The 19807-nt window shown below is 36.6% G+C and overlaps 1 protein-coding gene across 2 annotated transcripts in view; it reads left to right on the forward strand.

The window, feature by feature from the left end:
- The window catches only part of MDGA2 (MAM domain containing glycosylphosphatidylinositol anchor 2), a 665568-nt gene that overhangs the window by 513001 nt on the left and 132760 nt on the right, over nucleotides 1–19807 (forward strand). For both annotated transcript variants that reach the window (XM_040969572.1, XM_040969573.1), the window contains exon 8: nucleotides 11817–12110. In XM_040969572.1, the coding sequence (XP_040825506.1) occupies nucleotides 11817–12110 (294 nt within the window). The remainder of the gene's footprint in view (nucleotides 1–11816; nucleotides 12111–19807) is intronic.

Genomic DNA, 19807 nt, shown 5'->3' on the forward strand with positions numbered 1-19807 from the left:
CATTAACATACCCAAATATTTTTTTCAATGATACATGATAAATGATATCCAAATTATACTTTATGTACCTTGATCTTTTTCTATCATGAGTATGATCTCTTTGAAATTTACATACGTACACATAGATTTCTCCATTAAAATCTGAAAACCATTATTTAGTTCCATGACTTTCATTTAAATTTATAACAATTCCAATAATTTACTAAAGCCTTGTGGCACATATTTTCATAAAGTACCGAAGAATGGCATGGTCCATCAGACTTACAATTAAGAATAGAATACAGACATCAGACCATTGTATGGAGGTATATGATTCTGTAGCTGTTTTTTAGGCATAATCGTGGATCTTCTGACAAGAAGATGAAGGTATGGGAACTGGTACCGTGTTCACTACTTGTGTAATTTCATAGCATTTAAGATGATTTATGTTCACAGAAGACACTACCAATCTACCTTAGCAACTGGGCAACATGATCAAATTAAAATGGCCACGTGATTAGCTCGACAGATCTGCAATGGCTGCCATTTTCAGAAAAGTTATTACAATGATTCATTTGATTAGAACTGGTGCCCATATGGAATCCCGGCACGTGCCAGGCAAGGACTTTAGCCACTACGATACTGCATTGGACCCAGCAATCTTTTGAAACTCGTTTTTTGGGGTGGTAAGTCTTTGTCTAAAAATGCTGCTGTTAAGAATGTTGGGTCTGCTTACCCCTCTCCTTTCCCACTTGGCAGTATCAGGGAGTAACCCTAATAATACACATAGACTCAACACTGTTTTAGTCCCCAAGGAATCCATTTACAGTGTGGGATCAAGCTAACACTCTTGTAGGCCGTTTTAGGATTATAGCATTCATGACTACGTGAAACCACTGGACTTACGGTTGGGGTTTTTAAATTGCTGCCACACTTCATTTGGGATGTATAATGAAGACTGGTGTGCTCTAACATTAGTGGGTCCTCAAGAAAATATGTTAAAGATTACAACAGTAAGATAGAAATCACACTGTTTCTGATGAAGTAATTTTAAAAATGCCTATAGCAATGTGACAAGCATAGAGCCATGCACAAATGATAACCATGAAATTTAAATATGATTATACATCCTCATCTCCTTTTTTCTCAAAAAAAACATAGTTTGTGGTTGTATTTCAGTTATAGTCTGTGTAAAATAGAATGTCTATTTATTTATACACTTAATAAATGAAGGCATTTGGAGCATTTGTCAGATTTTCATTGTAGGATTAAATACTACAACTTGAGGATTTCATCGAGTCCCCAAGACATTACGTGACATAGATATATTGATTTTATTGATTATATATTGGTTATATTCATTTGACAAATGAGCAACTTCAGCTTTAGAAGCCCAAGAGTAGTTTTCCTGGGCCTCACATTGAGTTGTGGCATGCTATGTTGCCCCTCGGTCAGTTCTGGTTGCAGATCCAGAGCCCCTGGTATAGGCCAGTCTCTTGGGGATGTTTCTGTCACAGATCTTAGCCTTTCACAACTCTACTTTGAAGAATGGAAGCTTTGATGTTTCAGTTCCAAAACCTGAAATCATATTGTGTGTCGTCTGATCTCTTTCCCTAAGGAGCTGAACCTGGGGAGTTTTCCTGGCTGAAGTTCAGCCAAAGAGATCTGATGTGAAGCATTTGGAAAAGACAATAATTTGCAGAAAAATAAAGAACTGAGGACACTGGGGTCCTTTCAGATGAAGAAAACACAGTCCTCCAGTTTTTATAGATGTTCTCCCAGGAATCATGACTACAGTAAAAATATGGGAATAAAGACAAACTGTTGTTGTGGTTTGAAAACATTTTGTAGACTATGTGAAATAGACTGGTATTGAAGTATGTGATGTAGAAATAAAATAATATGCAGTTCACATAATTTTGTCTGAAACATATTTAGCATGAATTGCATTCCATGTGAATGAAGTATAAATGGTCTGATTTTACCAAGTCTATGTAAGTCATATTTATAAACAAAGTCTATTTAGTTGACTTTAGGCAGAAATGTTATTGCTTTGGAATAAAATGCAATGCAAAGCCATATTTATAAAATGGTACTAAACTCCAGTTACATTCATATTAGCTCAGGATGAATTATATATCATTCCAATCAATGGCATTACAAGAGTTTTTATGTGGCTTTTAAATTAGGTCCGTGTTTGTATGATGGCACCTTGTGCTTCTATAGACTTACCAGAATGGGTCGTAAAATGCAATCATGCATTAGTACAATGTTTGTTAATGAGGACTTCATGTGTTAAAAGAAAATTTGCCTCCTGTGCTTTAATTGACCAGTTATCTACTAACGGATCTGATCATTAAATCCCATTTGCTATGAAGAGCATGTGGTCCTTATCTATTGGGAGAGCATTGTGTGCACTGGCTGTTTCATTTGCTCTTGACAAAACATGCAGCAGCCAGCTTCATTTTATGTCAAAATGTGTATTAAGGTGACGATCGTATCTATTTCCACAGAGTAAGGCATTTGCTATGGTGTACAATCAGTGGTGTAATTAGGAAATTCGTAAACCACAGACATTGTCCACAGTGATCATTTATAAGAGGCCTGACATTGTCGCATGGTTCTCCAAGAAGACAAATGGCCTTTTTAGTGTAGAAGTAAATTGATTTTTCTAGCCATTCTGTTTTGAAGCGCTTACCATTGTGAGCAACAGTTGCTCCAGAAAGTAAAATAAATTATGGATTGCTTTAAAGAGTCATTCTTTTGCTATGTCATCTTAAAATGCATTTGTTATATAATCTATATCTATTTTTTAATTTAGATTGTTTTCATCCATACACAAGGAAAAATAGCTAACATGGTTAGATGGCTCCTTTAAGCTTGCTGGCCCCTGTTTTGCATAGCAACACCATGCCCTTTGTGAATATGGATACATGGACATTTTGTCATCCTCATAAGCAAGAAGTGGATATGTTCAGGGCTGTCCAAAACTCATTACTTCACAGAGATAGAATGTGCTGTGTTATGTGTATTATATGTCATTTTATGTTAATAACTAGCATACGTATCAGACAGTGATGTCTCATGGCAAGACATGCTTTGTGGGATGCCCTGACCATTGAGATCTGGAAGGTTCATTCCCCTTCCAAAATACTGTTGCCTTCGAATACTTACTCACTGGAATGTGTGCATCTCTAGATTATTGACAATGACTCACACAGCTAGGTTAATGTAAATATTTTTGACCATACATGTACCCATGCTCAGTGCTTGAGACATAGTAGGTATGAATGAAAAAATGCTTTATATCTTCAAAATAGGAGTATATGTGTAATAATAAAATAGGGCCATTGATAGTGGAGCTTCAGATATCAATGATGAAACCTAACAACAGATACATATATATATATATATATATATTACATTTTTTTTCTTTTTTTTATTTTTCTTTTTGCAAAGTCAGGGCTCTATCCAGCAAAGTGAGGGATGCAGGATATTGAAGTTTCACGTGGCTACTTCAGGTGGTACGTAGAGTTAGTGTCCGAATCTGGTCATCTCCAGGCTGAACCTTGCGCAGTGCGAGGATCCTGCACAGCTCACAGTGCCTTACAGTTTGCAGGCTGTTGCCCTGAATATCGTGGCATCTTAGATTTCTCCTGGCTGACATCTCATTTTCTTTATCCTAAGCTGCATTTGAAAATCCAATTGAAACCCATTCTTCATGATCATATAGTTAGTATATTAGTTTCCTAAGCCCAAGCCAAATTTACAATATTGCACACTTGCAACTTTTCCCATTTTTCATGTCTGGTAAAAAAAAAAAAAAGATCCTGTAATTTAGAGATTGATATGAATGAATGCTAGTTGCTAAGATGCTAAGACGGCTCCATACGAAGCATGAATCTTAAATTCAATGAATATCCTCATTTACCTTCTTTCTTTTGTCATAGAGTATTCTCCTATTAAAGGGACTCAAAAGTATGTCAAAACACACTCCTGTTAGCTCTAGGTTTCCTGTATGTGAACTGCTTCTGTTTTTGTGAATCTGCTGTTAATGTAAAGGATTATGGATGTATACATGCACTTAAACATACTTGAACAAATCATGACACCCTCAAAGGGCAAGGAGCAGATTTGCCACTCCACTGTGGATTCTGCATATCTGTAAGAATTCTGGCACCCGACTTAGTCATTCTTGGCCACTATTGCCTATTGTCTTTAGCTGCTTGAATATACTGTTTTTAATAAGGTCTCCAAGTTTTTTGGTTAAAATTATTAATTATTCCCAAGTAACTGTTTTCCAGATTTACTTTGTGCTATAATATTAAAAAAAATGCAGAGAAGCCTGACTGAAAGATTGGATCCAATGTTGGTAGGTTATTTCTTCATTAAATGCCCTAGTTACATCCCAATAATTAATTAAGTTAGCACCTTGTTCTGAAACCTTGGTTCCTTGTTATTACAAACAGAAGAACAACTGCTTGTCTTGTGGAATCGTGTCTGACATATCCAAGTACATTGTCTTTCCTCATTGGTTTCCACATGTAAGACATTCAGTATTTTACCAAAGACAGACTTTCAGTTTTATTTCTTTATATGAGGGAAGGAAAGAAAAAAAAAAAAACTGCTTTAAGGCAGAAAGACAGATTAGAACAAAAAAAAAGTGCAATATCTTTTTATGACTTTTTTCAAAGTTTGACAAGAACAATTAGACAAGGGAAAGGAAATCATGCAATCTAAAGAGATTCATGGAAAATTTTCATCTTCATATAGATTTGTTTTAATGATTCTAGAAAACAGTTTTTTAAAAACTCATAACAACTTCATCTTTCCCAAAGCTGAACCAAATGTTACCAGAGCAGCCAGGATCTAGGTCCTCTTCACTTGTTCATGAGGCACCAAGGTGGAACGTGGCCCTCACCTTCTATGCTGGGTAGTAGCTCCAGTATGAATGACATGCAGAGAATGCCTGTCTGTTTTGTTCTGTGACCTTATTTATACTCTGTATCCTAGCAAATCCCTTCAGGATTATTCTTGTGGCATATCAGCACCTGCTGGGAGAGGGCAGTTGGAACAGCTGCAGCTGTTGCCTGCCCAACTTCTTGATGAATGGCATTGCATGTCTTTCATCCTCCGGTACTGAACTTGTCAAAGTCAGTGCGTGCGTCTGTCTCCCCATTTGCTCCAAATTGTTAGCGATACCATTAGGATAAGATTTCGCCAGGACTTTGTTTCTGTGTGTGTAAGAATAAGTTCTCTTTTGAATTTCCAAATGCACACATTATGGCATTTTAATTTCATGTCCATTTTTAATGCTCTTGTTGTATTGCTACCTTATTAAAAGCATTGTCAATCCTGATTTATTAGATTCCTTAATATGATGGCTGAAGTACTTAATAAAAGTGTGTGCCGTTGCAAAAAAATAAAGGGCAGCTTGAATTTACAGACAATGAAAAGCAATGTTTTTATGTGTATTCATATCATGGATAAAGGAGTAGGCATTTCATCTGGAGGAAAGATGTGTATTAATAAATGCTTATTTCATGTGTGATTTATGGGATTGTAGATAGTAAAAAGGTTAGAATATGGAGCCACATGGACATTCCCTTCAGAGCTTTTTCCTTCGGGCTTACTGGTCAAGTTGTCTTTAGCAGTACCAAATGCTCACAGTATTTTAGCATATTGTTTGACTTCCTTGTGTCATAAATGTGAACCTATAAAATCCAATAGAAATGATGATATTGTAACAATCTATTTTGTTTTCTGGCTTTTAAAACTGGAGATTAGGAGAATTACGTGGAAAAAATGATCTTGAAATTTTTATGCTTTAAAATTAACTCTAGATACTCAGCAGGTGATATTTACCAATCAGCTTAATACTTCGATTGCTTGGTCACCTTGATTGTACTCCATCAGTGCATCAAGAATATTATTGAACTCTTCTAAAATATGTTAGGTATCACATGACGTTTTAGTGGTTCATGGTATACAGGAATAAGAGTGCACATTTGTCATGACGTATGTGGAATAAACTGGATGTCATCTAATCCAGAAAAAAAGAAAGAAATCAGGAGAGAATAGACCAAACTGGAAATTTAGGAATTGAGGATCATTGAATGAGTCTGATGAAATTCCTGAACAAAGGAAGAAAAGGAGTTGAGAATGAATCATGTGAAGATGGGGCAGGAGTAGATTTAATATAAAGGAGAATTTAAAGTAATTTACATGAGAAGGGAAAACATGATTGTAAGAGTTCCTTCTTGATTCTTAGGACACTCCAAACGTCTCATGTTGCACATCAGAAATGTTTCCTGTCAATATACTTCACACAAGATTTTACTCCTTCTTTGTAGCTAAGAGCAGAATTATTGCATTTTTACTGTTCACCTTTTGCTGAAATTACGACCATATCTTTTTATCCTGTTCTTCTCTATCCTCCTCTCCCCTTCCCTTTTTCTTCCTTTCTCAGACACCCGTACCTATCTCATGTGTACCAAACAGAAATGCAAGGGCCTAGAAATTCAAGATACAGGAAGATACGCTGCGCTTTCTAGCAGTTGTATGGCCAAGGCTACTTGCCTGGGAGAAAACACAAGGCGAGGGGCAGGCACTGAGACACAGCAGGTTAAACTGCACAGCGTAAGCGTTCTTCATCAGAGTGCCCTTCTCGGTCCATGCTGCTGATTTTGCAGTCCAACCTGTTGCTGGAGAGCCTAGGGGGCAGGAGATTATGGAATGTGTGACCCTGCCTGGAGCTTCCAGCCATTGACTCTAGCCAGTGTGCACCAGCGTGCATTTGGGAAGTGACCCAGCAGATGGCAGCTGTGTTTCTTTTTACCCCTGTCTTCCTTCTTCCTCCCTGTCTCCTCCCTCTTTTCTCTCTAATCCTCTCCCTCTCTTTCCCTTCCTCTCCTTCATTCCTTGCTGTTGTTCTGCCCTTCAAATAAACAAGATTTAAATTTTTATAAAGAAAAACACAAAGCTAAGCTACAAGCACAGATTAGATGAATACACAACATAAAAAAATAATTTGTTCCCAAGACTGAATCATCAGGCCAGCTTCGGAGTAGGCAAAGTCATTATCAAATCAGTAACATTTAAACTAAGTTGTAACATGTAGGCCATGCAGTGGATGCTGGGACTAGGTAGTCTGAACCTAAGAAGCAACAGTTTGTTCAAGGGCCCTGAGATTAACCAGTTGGGAATTGCATGTAAAGAAAACGTAACTTTTAGAGCACTTCTAGTGAAGCAATTCTGGCTACGATCATCAGAGACCCATTTCCAGGGTGAAGTATTCGTATTACTAAAACCTGGGGTTTTTATTGAGTGACTTTGAAAATATGTTGAAATCTCTTACGTTTCTCTGGTATATTGGATCCTACACTAGAGTAATAAGCATGGCATGTATTAGAGAAGATAACCAGTGTAGGAAATGTCTAAAAATTTAGTTGCTTACTGCAAAAGAACCATGCTTTAATGTGGTTCTTTCAGGGATTTTTTTTTTTAACTCTAGGTTTTTTTTTTTGTTTTTGTTGTGTATGTGTGTGTATTGGTCTCCTCTTTCTTAAATCAGTTCCCTACTCCCTCCCTGTCTCAACTTGTACATTAGGAATAAGGAATTACTGAGTTCCTATTATGAGGTTATAGTATGCTAAAAGCTCATAATATAGAGACCAAGTATACACATTTTTTTCTTTGCTGTCTGCCTGCTAAAACATTTTATTGTATGCATTTGACATTTACAGCATGATACTATGGGATATACCTAGAGAGAAAAATGATAACTCTCCTGAAGAAAATTAATATACTGCCATCTCACATAGTTAATGTTTTTCATATTATGACAAGGGCTGCCAAATCAGTAATAATAGTTATAATTGTTTATACACTGCTCCCTTTGGAGGTAATATGAATACCTACATCAATAAATCTCTTGATAGCTTATCTCACCACAGGATTTTGCATTAATAGTTTTATAATAACACCACTTTAAACAGTTTCATGTTGTATTCTGTTGCATGAATGTTCCCTGGTTTATCTATCAAAAAGATTAGGTTTTTTTTCCATTTTTTCATACATTAAAACTACTATAATGAGCATTTGCCCTGAGGTGTGCAAACTTGGTAGTGAAATGAATAGAATGATATTTGTAATGATAGCATTTGACAAGGTAATGGAAGAAGGAGACTGGTAATGGGAAGACTTCTTGAGTTGCTGTCACAAGGAGAAAAAAATACCATTGCTGAGAAAATGGCCAGTGGCCATGAAAGCAAACAGGCAAATATGCAAGGCATTTTTGATTAAAAAAAAAAACTGGAATTGATGAATGATAGTGGTAGATGAGAGGAAATAAGGAAACAAACACACAGAAAATCTGATTTTAGTTATCCAAAGGGATATGCTGATTATTAAGTATTAACCAAATCAAGAAATGAGTGCTGCTTGAGGTTGAAAGAGTATTAGAATGTAAAAAATAAGCAGTGGTTGTAGCTAAGAGAGACTTGGAATAAAGTCAAACATTTATTATTAAAATATAAAGTAGTAAAACATCCCGTAAGAACTCAAACTGCAAAATCTGTAGTATTAATTGAAATAGTTTAATACAGATTGGAGGGGATAGAAAATTTATTTACAAGATTTAGAGAAGCCTGGAAAACTGAGAATGAATGAGGATTTTGGGGGCCAGAGTGCTATTAACTTTTAACTCTGATTTTTTTGTAAGTCTCAAAATCTTAAGGAAGAAATAAATTAATAGTCAATGTTTGCTATGTATTGAAGTCTTGGATAATTTATCCAAAACAATCTACTTTTAAGTTACTGAAATTAAAACTGAGATTTGTGTTTCCATCATTTTAATGAGGCAGGGAGAAGAGTTAATGTTTAAATAAATATATAATAAACAAAGTTACACAGAGAATTTCCAGTTATTCAGCATGAAAACAAATTAATAATATAGCCTGTCAGTATTTGTGGATTAGAATAATAGAATGTAATAAGATATTTACATACTCATATTGTAAAAAAAAAACTCTCATGCAATACTGTAACTTTTACGCTTTGTTCCAAAGTTCACAATTGCAGCAACAATGAGTCTCACAAAGCATAAATTCTTTCACAAATCAAAACTAAAAAAGATTACAATTGATAAAGGTCATGAGATTAACTTTTGGAAAGTATGGGTTGAACATTCCAAGAGATGGTACTCAAATTATGTTCTAAAAACTGATTTCCTTGGTTTTATGTCACCTTATCAAATTTTGGTGTTTGGTTAGTAGGGTTTTCTGCTGTTGTTGCTGTTTTTGTTGTTTTCAACAGTGAGTGGTGCCAGTGGTGCCTTCTTTCGGCTAGAGGATACATCGATTTTTTTAAAAGATTTATTTAATTTTTATTGCAATGTCAGATATGTATATATAGTGAGAGGAGGAGAAGTAGAGAGGAAGATCATCTGTCTGCTGATTCACTCCTTAAGTGGCTGCAATGCCTAGAGCTGAGCCAGTCCAAAGGCAGGAGTGGGGAGCCTCTTCTGTGCTTCCCATGCGGGTGCAGAGTCCCAAGGCTTTGGGCCATTCTCAACTGCTTGCTCAGGCCACAAGCAGAGAGCTGGATGGGAAGCAGGAGGGACAGAGAGAATTAGAACTGTTACCCACCCGGGATCCTGGCATCTGCAAGGTGAAGACTTTAGCCACTAGACTACTATGCCAGGCCCAGTTGGTAGTTTTTCATGTATATGAAAAATAGCCTAATGTGAACAAAACTGTTTATTTAACGTATGTAAGGTAGATGTTAGGTAACTTGTCATATGTGTATAATAGACTGTCACATTTTGTCATGATCATTATACTGTCCCTGGAATAGTTACCCAGAAATGAACAGAGATTTTTGGCAATTTCCGTCCACATGGGTATAATGGAAAAGGAATCCATTGTGTATTCAATAAGTTCTAAATAACCTATTGATTACTACCGACTTGAGTAGTTTTGACTCAGTGTTACCAATATGCTTGGTTTGTATTGCTCTGACACCAAAGCATTTCTCACCTCTTAGTGTAAACATTCTTATTTTTAAATATTAATTAGCTGGTTAGAATCACTGAGTTAGATTTCTAATTGTGCTTGGTACATTATAAGGCATAGTTGTTTGTTAATGTCAGTAGCTTAAAAGTGTATGTCTTCCTTAAGAAGATGATGGGTTGTATTCATGGATTCTAAACTCTCATGCATCATGCACATTTTTAAAATGAATGATGGAATTACATAAAAGAAGGAGACTGGTGACTTTTGCATGAACAAAACAATTCTATCATTTTGAACTTGAGTTTATTTTTTATGTGATAACACACATGTCCATGTTTTGTTAAAAATAATTTTAAAAGCAGATTTGTTAGTTTTTGTGCCTTGGAACTATTCCATTATGCTGCTGGAAGGTGGATTAAAATCTTTCACTTTTCTGTTTGATTTTATTCAAAGCTTTATTTTTTCAAGAGTTACACAGAGAGAGGAAAAGACAAAAAAGGAGAGACAGACGGTATTTCTGTTACCCACCCCCCCACCGCCGGATACTCACGATGGCCAGGACCAGGCCAGGCTGGAGCCATGAGCTTCCAGCAGGTCTCCCACATAGGTGGCGCATCCCCATACACTTGGGCCATCATACTTTTCCCAGGTCATTTGCAAGGAAATGGATTTGAAGAAGAGCAGCCGGGATATGAACCAGTGCCCATATGGATTCTGGTGTAGACCAACAGCTATACCTGCTTTGTTACAATGTCAAAATCTTTCCATTGTAATCCATATACATTAGTATCTGCAAAGAGAGCATATGATATTAAACAGAAGGATACAGTTAATCTTATTTCTTGTGAATCTTTTCTCTAACATTGTATTTAATACATGTTTTCCTAACGGGTGTTTTTTTCATAACTCATTTCAATTCATACACAATTATATAATATACAAATACTTCTAATGGAAGGCTGATAATGTCTGTAACAAAAATAACTGATCTCTCTGTTATCTTAGTTCATGTTTTTATTGAATCTGTATATTTATATGTTATAGTATGATAAATCAGTTCCAGTAAAACCAATTTTCATCCTAAGTGTTACCAGGAAAATCAGAAGTTTAGAAAAATGTTCTTACATGTCTTAGAATTTTTAACTCAGGTAACTGTTTTTTAATTTAAATTGATTTTATTGAAAGAGTATAAAACATTTTCAATGGTGCAAAAATACCTTAAAGTGAAATGAAGTGAATATGCAAAATAATTGGAAATCTGAGATGAGAGATTACAGTATTTCTCAGATATGATACTGAGCCAGCATTTTGACTCCCATTCCCCTAAGCAGTAGACAAACGCTGAAGTTGAGATGTTTGGCCACAAATTACAAACCAGAGTGAAAAGTGGGATTTTTTAAATTGTTAATCAGAGGTTCCTCGTTTTTCTTTCCCTGCTTGCAAATCCTGTGGATGCTCAATTTACCCCATTGAGTGAGTCCTACTCTCCACAGTCTGACTCCATCCCTGAGAACTATGGATTCTAAAGACTCAGGCAGTGGCTTCTAAGGAAGTGTGGTTCAGGAGATAGTGCTCATGTTGACCTTTTGTTTTCCAACTCCTTGCTGTGTATGCTGATGTCTGAAATTGTCATTAAGCGTGTTCGGTCAAACCAATGATGTTATTTTGTATAGGAATGTGCATTTCCAAGGTCTCCGTATTTTTGTCATCTGAATTGTCACATTTCTTCAGCCACCAGAAATTGTTTCCTGATGATATTCTGTATCTGAATATGCTTTACCAGTTTATACTAACCTTGAAAAATTTTCTTTTTCCCATTTCAAGTTCCACCCAATCTGACTGTTCCGCAGGAAAAATCACCTTTGGTCACCAGAGAAGGAGACACAATAGAACTGCAGTGTCAAGTAACTGGAAAACCTAAGCCAATCATCCTTTGGTCTAGAGCAGATAAAGAAGTTGCAATGCCTGATGGGTCAATGCAGATGGAGAGTTATGATGGAACCCTGAGGATTGTGAATGTATCTAGGGAGATGTCAGGACTGTACAGATGTCAGACCAGCCAATACAATGGATTCAATGTGAAACCCCGGGAAGCCTTGGTACAGCTCATCGTTCAGTGTGAGTACCTTCCTTTTTTATGTATTTCAAATTGGGAATAACAGGGGAAATGATGTCTGTATGGATTGAGTGAGAATGAGATGATTTTTGGAACTGAATTAGGGTGAAACACTTCTGCATCATTGCTATCCAATTTGAACTAATTATTTTGTTCAGTCTGCTTATTGAACCTACGAGGAAAGAGTTGTACTGGTCTGTGTGATAATTATAATAGTGTTATGTGGTTGGTTAAAGCCGGAGGACCAACAAGTCTAATGGTTAAAAACTGTCCCTGTGCAATGAAGCAAAGTGGAGACTGGAAGTAATTGCTAATTCAGGTTATAAATGCTCTTTTGTTTTCACAGTTCATGTTCCTGATGCAAACAATTGCATGCCCTTTGCCCAAATTATCCCCCTATTTCAAAGCATCCTTTCACTTTGACAGTGGGGACCTACTCATTAAAGTGCTATGTTTGCATATCTGAAGCTTTAACCGTGGCTTACAAACTTATCTAGTAATAGAGAGCTAAGTCAGACAAAGCTTAGGTGCAAAAGTTTTGCCTTTCTCAAGAGATAATCATTTAACTGAAAGTGTAGGGACATAAATTTTGGACTTTTTAAATTGAAATTATGGTTGCAAGTTTTTTTTTTTTTAAATAAACACCAAGGGTGTTACATTTGCTTTTGGTTTTAAAAGGACCCAAATCCAAAAATGTAAGGTCAGTATGAATTTAACCTTGTTGCTGTGTTGGCATTTAGATGTCCTGGTATCTCTCCCACCAGGTGGTAAAGATATTGCTGGAGAGATGAAGCAAACTGAACCCGGTCCCATAGAACTCTTAGTGATGCTGTAAATAGTAGTTGATGTGCCCTTTACTAATTGAGTGGTGATGTGATCTTCAAGGAATCGGAGGGATTAGTCGAATCTGTGCACCTTATTAAGCACTCTGTGATCTTTTTGTAGCTTAGAAAGGTGAAAATAGAATTGAGTCCGAGCATACCTGTTTTATTTTTTTTGCTAGCTTAAAAGTTGTTGCAGAATGAATAAAAAGATGTTAAATGTAAAAAATAGTTAAAATGTGGAAAGATTGTGATTAGAATGGCTAAGCAGCCAATGCTTTTATGTGTGACTTGTGAAGGTGGGGACGGAGCAAGGTCACAGGTTCTGCTCATTTCCTGCTGCTCTCAGAGAAGCTCAGACCCTAGCAATATTATTTATCCTATGAAAATGCAAGTTGATATTTGCAAATAAATGTACTGTGGTTTGACTGAATTCCACCCAGTGGTTACTTTTCTCTTGAAGAAAACAGGTCTTAGATGTTATGTCTTCATTTTACTGTTCAGTTGCATTGCATCATCGGGTATATATACAAGAATAGGTTTATGGTATTTGGTTCATGTGCAAACAGATTTCAGAGAAAAGGCCAAGAAAGAAAAGGAAGTGAAGGGGATGGGAAGGAAAGAAAAGGTAGAAGAAAAGGAAAAGAAAAGATATTAATTCTATTCAGTCTTTTTTAAGTATAGTAAATGAACCAGGAAAATATGAAGGTGTATGCACAGATAAATGAGTTGTTGGTCCATTGGTCGTGCTCACAAACCCCACCCGAGCTGACGCCTCCAGAGTCCTCACTGCCCTCCTACTTACTTCTTTTTTTTTCTTTTAATGTGGCTCAGAAGGGTATGTTGTCATTTACATGTATGATTCAGTGAAGCAATATTTAACTATTTACAAGTCATATGTACATGAACAATTTCTATAGCTGTTTTACACACAAACTTGATTTTTTGCAGTCTGACGTCATTTAGCATAATCATCTGCAGTTGCATCCATCTTGTTGACAATGCCAGGATTTCATTTGCTTTTTTGTGGCAGAGTACCATTCCATGATGTGTTTGTGTCCATTGTCCTTATCAAGTCATCAGCTAATGGACATCTAGGTTGCTTCTGTAACTTAGCTATTGTGCAGTGAGCTGCCGTAAGCATAGGAGTGGAAGTAGCCCTCCTGTGCTGCCTGCATTTCCATTGGATATGCTTCCAGGAATGAGATGCCTGACTTATAGTGTAGGTCTGTTATGGTTTTCCATAAATGCTGTGTCAATTGTATTCCCACCAACTGTGTAAGAGGACACCTTTTTCCTTGTGGGTGTTTGACTTTTTTCTCTTTATTTTTGCATTACAGCCCTTCTAACTGTAGTGAAGTGGTACATTTTTTTATTAACTTTTTCTTCTTTCCCTGATAGCTACCAATCCTGTGCCATTTCTTTTACATCTGTTGGGCATGTAGTATTTTATCCTTGATAAATGTCTGTCTGTATGCTTTTCCCATTACTTATTTGAATTGTTATGTTTTGTCGTTGTCGAATGTTTGAGTTCCTTCTACATTCTGAATAGCAATCCTTTATCAGCTACCTCGTTTGCAAATATTTTCTCTCATCTGGGTTGTGACCTCTTCACTTTGTTAATTCCTCATTTTGCTGTACAGAAAGTTCTAAGCTTGGTGTAATTCCATTTCTCTGCTTTTTGCTTTTACTGCGTGTATGTCTAGAGTCTTAGTCAAGAAGGTTTTGCTTTGGCCTGTGAATTGTAACAGCTTCCACATGTTTTTCTTGAAGAATTTGCTGGTTACAGATCTTCGATTTCAATCTCTGAGCTACTGTGATTTGATTTTTGAATAGGGCATAAGGTAGGGCCCTCTGCTTTTTGTTTATTTTGTTAGATGGGCTGATGATCTATCAATTTTGATTTTTTTCCCAAAAACTAGCTCTTCAATCCACTCTTTTGCATTATTATTGATTTGGAACTTATTGCCTTCTTTAGCTCCATTAACATTTGATTTGTAAACTGGGTGCCTGTTCATTTACTATGGTGGTATTGTCTTGTTGCATTGATTCCGTGAGCATTACATATAACCTTCTTTGTGTCTTCAACAGTTTATCTTTCACAGTCTGTTTAGAACGATAGCATATATTGACTCCTGCTTTCTTTTGATTTCCATTTACAAGGGATATCATTTTAATCCTCTCATTATTAGTCTCTGTATTATGAGGTGTGTTTCTTGCAGGCAGCAGGTAGACTGGTCTTGGTTTTTGTTAGTATTGTTGTTCTTATTTAAATCCATTTAGCACATCGATATGTTTCACTTGGTTAATTGAGATATTTATATTCATGGTAATTATTGATAAATAAAGATTGGTACTGACGTATTAATAAATATTACTGTTATTTCTTTTGCATCTCCTTTGTCCTTTGAGGTTTTGTGTCTTCACATTAGTTCATGATACTCATCTCATGTTTCTCCGTTGCTCTGAGTAGTCCAGCCGTAAGCACGGTTGCAAGACTGGGCAGGTAGTCACCGATGCAGGGAAGGAGTGGTCTTACACTTCTGCAAGGTGAAGTCTCCGTTCTCATTGTCCACTGGAATGTCTCTCAGTCAGCCACAGGGATCGTGGTCGTGGAAGTTAACAAAGAATTATCTTGCACTTCCCTTTTCATGTCAGCAAGATTAATGAATGACCAAAATCTTAAAAGTGCTTTGTCAAAGCTCTAGAATGTCATCTATTTTTAACATTGTAGTTTCAATTTAAAGCTTTTTTTTTTAAATAAAAACTTACTGGTAACTTCTTATTCTGGTCCATATTATGCATGGTAATTGTGAACTTGTCTAAGTTAGGAATGCAGAATGACAAAACCCTAAAGGTTCTCTGTCCTGTTTACAGTAACAAATAATGAAATAATCTAAAGCATTAATTTTTTTTAATTTAATTAATTTTTAGAAAGTCAAAGGTTTATCCTGCATGATTTTTCTTTGAATTTCAGTCATTGCTTTCACTGACATGCTTTAGAAACTATAAAGTAATTCCTTGTTAAATTTCCAGCTTGCTTATAAATATTGAAAATGAAGTCATTATATGTTTATCAGGTCATATCTTTTATAGTAATATGCATTAGCATTTTACTAGCATAATACAGTATGCATAAGCATACTCTCAAAGTGACTTTTTAAAAAAATTTAGCCAATAAAATATCGTTTATTTGCATATTGATTAAACAAAAATCCCATTAGATTTCTTTCAAGTTGTATACAAAGTAAATGAAAAGTCCATTGTTCTCCTAAAGAAATTATTTTCCTTATGTTAATAGATTTCTACTGTACTTAACAGTTGTGTAATTTAAATCATGTAAATCATAACCTGCTGACATGAACTGCCATTTACATGATTTTTCTCAAATTGCTGCTGAAATGTTCTGGTAAATGAGTATATTTTGAAGTGCCTTTCCCTACAAAATCTGATGAAGATGATACGCACGGTCCTGAATGCCCCGTCAGGGTGAAGGCACACTCGTGAGAAATAACCAACGCCAAGGTGTGCGCTTGTGATGTAATATCATCAAGAATCCTCAAAACTGAAAGCCAAAGCCTGAGAGTAGGGCTACATTGTGTTAAATAACTACCTCCCAACCATTGAAATGTGACTGTATGCACCCCTTGTCATTGGTGTTTTCAAAATGAGGGAAAACTGTGAGAAAGAACAATCAGGACTGTGGAGAAAGCCATGTCACTTCCTGTTTCCATTTATAAAATGAGAACAAATAGGGGGAAAGAAAGCGCCTTTTAGATCAAGGCTTTGTTTCATGTTGTATTCCTTAAGAAATTGGGTAAAGATTGCATGACAGTTACAATCAAAATAAATATTCAACACTAGCAGATTTTCATGAACTTTATAAGTGAAGAAAATTAAGGACAAGCTGCAAAGCATCAAGACAAATGTGCTCAGTATGGTTAGTTACCAAGTAAATTTCCATAGTGTTAAGTTGTACAGATGAATGTTTTGAGTTAATGTAACTGTTGCTTCAATTTTTTTTAATATAAAATGATTCTGAAAGTGACAGTGTTACTAAGAATTAATATAAAGTTATATCAAAGGCAAAGTAGGGATTGATACAAAAGAAGGAATAAGGGACAGTGTGTCATATTCACAGGGAAGATATTAATGGATAGCAAAGGCATTTTAAGTGAATAAATCAAATTTAATTGGTTGGCAGGAGAATAAAGTAACTTCCAGCTCTGTTTCCTGGAAAGCTTCATTCGTTCAGATGTGTTCTGTATTGTCCGTAATTGAGGTCATCTCTGCTGGGTTCCGTCCCGTTGCTTCCTCCTCTGGGTCACCGCGGTTCTTCAGATCCTGCTTTCCATTTAGGTCCTGGTTAGGTCTCACCTCTTCAGACTGACTCTCAGGACATTGCACCAAATCAAAGTGAAATTCCATCTTGAACACACATATCAGATGACATACTTCTTCCATAAATCAGTTATTTTTTTTAAGATCATTTGTTTGGAAGTCACCACAATTGAGAGCAAGGGGAGATATAAGGAAAGAAATCTTCCATCTTTGGGTGGACTCCTCAAATGATTCAACAGTAAGATCAGAGCCACATGGAACTCGGAATTCCATGGTGTAGGTGACAGGGATCCAAGTCCTTGGGCTGTCTTGTGCTGCATTTTCAGGCATATTAGCAGGGTTCTGGCTCAGAAGATGAGTGGCCAGCACTCAAATTAACACTATGTAAAGGATGCCAGTGCTGCTGGCAGTGCCTTAGCCCACTGTGCGACAACATTGGCTGTGGTCAGTCACTAACTTTTACATCATCGTTGGTCCTCTTGGCCTTTTCCTGTAATGTAGTCAGCTTGGCCAACACGGAGAATAACTTCTAGTGCTCTCGGTGTACTTGCAGCAAAAAAGTGACTTCCTTCTGGCAGCCTTTGTCTTTCCTCCTCCAAAGTAGAAGACTGACCTTGACATAGCAAGGGTAACTTAGACAGTTACAATAATTTGGAGGATCTTTCTTTACCCACACAATCTGAGTCTACCACTAAGTGCTGTGTGTGTTTTCCTTTTTAAAGCTTAATTTTTCTGAGCTTAGTGTTCTTTTTTTTCTTTCTTAAAGGGTTAGTTTTTGTATTTGAAAACAAGCTGACAGAAAAAGAAGGATAGACACAAAAAAAGATCTTCATTCCACAGGTTCATTGTTCAAATAGCCACAACATTTCAACCAATGGAACCAGTTGAACAAAGATCTTTTTCTGTGTATCTCCTTTTTCTATCACCTTTTTTCGAATACATAAACTAAAAAATAAAAAAAAAATTTAAGAAAACTGAAGCTCAAAAAAAAGTGAGCTGTTTTTCAAGAATGCATATATAGCACTGAATGCTAAAACCAAGATCACATGGGTAAAAGATGGTCTTCCTTTGGCACAAAAGGCTCCTCTTTGCCCAGTGTGATGGTTCAATGACTAAATCCTCACCTTCCAAGTGCCAGGATTCCATATGGATGCCAGTTCGAGTCCCAGCTGCTCCACTCCCCATCCAGCTCCCTGTTTGTGGCCTGGGAAAGCAGTTGATGATAACCTTGGGACCCTGCGCTCACATGGAAGACCCAGAAGCTCCTGGCTCCTGGTTTCAGGTCAGCTCAGCTCCAGCTATTGTAGCCAATGGCGGAGTGGACCAGGAGATGGAGGGTCTCTCTGTCTCTCCTTCTCTCCATGGATCTGATTTGCCTTTCCAATATAAATAAATAAATCTTTACAAAAAAAAAAAAAAAGAGCTATTTAATTCTTTGGGCTGTGAGCACTAACCCCATCACCCGGGAGAGGGCGCAGTCACGCAGTGACGGTACACTGTCACATAAGCATTTCAGTTCAGTGTTTGAAGGTTGGGTTGACGGAACTCATCAGTCAGCAGTGTCTGTGTAGTGACTGTAGGCTGACCTATTTCGAGTTCCTTAAGGAGCAAAGCAACTCTTGTTCTTTTTATTTTTTTTTTCTTTTCATCTTTTCATCACGCAATGACACCTCGGTAGATTTTTGGATAGTTCAGTCATTGTAGACATCTCTGCCTAGGATAAGTTTTCATGGACTAATACTTAATATTTAAAATTTTTCATCTTAAAAAACGGAACTGATTATTAAATAGAACTTGGCCTTCGTTAAACAATATCCCTACATTTGGATTAAGTATCTGTATTAGTTCTTTTGTTGTTTAGAATAGCTATTAGGAACATTAGTCAACTGAATCCCAAGGCGATGCTAACATTTTTAAAACATTAGTAATTATGTTTGCTTTTATCTTACCATCCCCATGGAGCTTGCACTTAAGTTTCTTATTAAAACAAACAAACAAAAAGAGTAAATACATTGATAAGCTCTTGCCCAGTAGAAACTACATGCAGAGCAAGTTCTTGGGATATTATTATGTTTCAGCATATCACGTAGAAGTATTTCACATTTGATTCAATTTTCCCATGGATTTGTTTTACTCCAGAATATTTGAAAATTGAACTTCCCAAGTGGGCATACCATTTGACATGCGGTTTCTAGGGACGTATCACTACTGCCAAACGTCTCCTGTCATCCTGGGCACTCTTGGTCTGTTCCATTCATCTTTTAGAAGACAGCAGGGCAGATGACCATGTAAGGGCTCGGAAACCATTGTCCAAGAAAGCGCAAAGGAACTCCTCACTTCAGAGAACAGATACAATATTTTTTGAAATCCAGCGTGTCCTGCCACACAGTGCCTAGGAAATAGTGGTTGCCAGTATAGGGTTCATTTAAGAAAATAAATACTTTGCTTTTATTTGTTTCTATCCCTGTTGCTGTTATTATATGTACAGTCATAGTCCAAACTGTAGAAAAATCTCATCTATGAAGTTTTATGTTGAG

Source organism: Ochotona curzoniae, unplaced genomic scaffold, assembly GCF_017591425.1.
Source record: "Ochotona curzoniae isolate NIBS_2020 unplaced genomic scaffold, NIBS_Ocur_1.0 scaffold_4701, whole genome shotgun sequence".
In the NCBI taxonomy this organism is placed as follows: Eukaryota; Metazoa; Chordata; class Mammalia; order Lagomorpha; family Ochotonidae; genus Ochotona; species Ochotona curzoniae.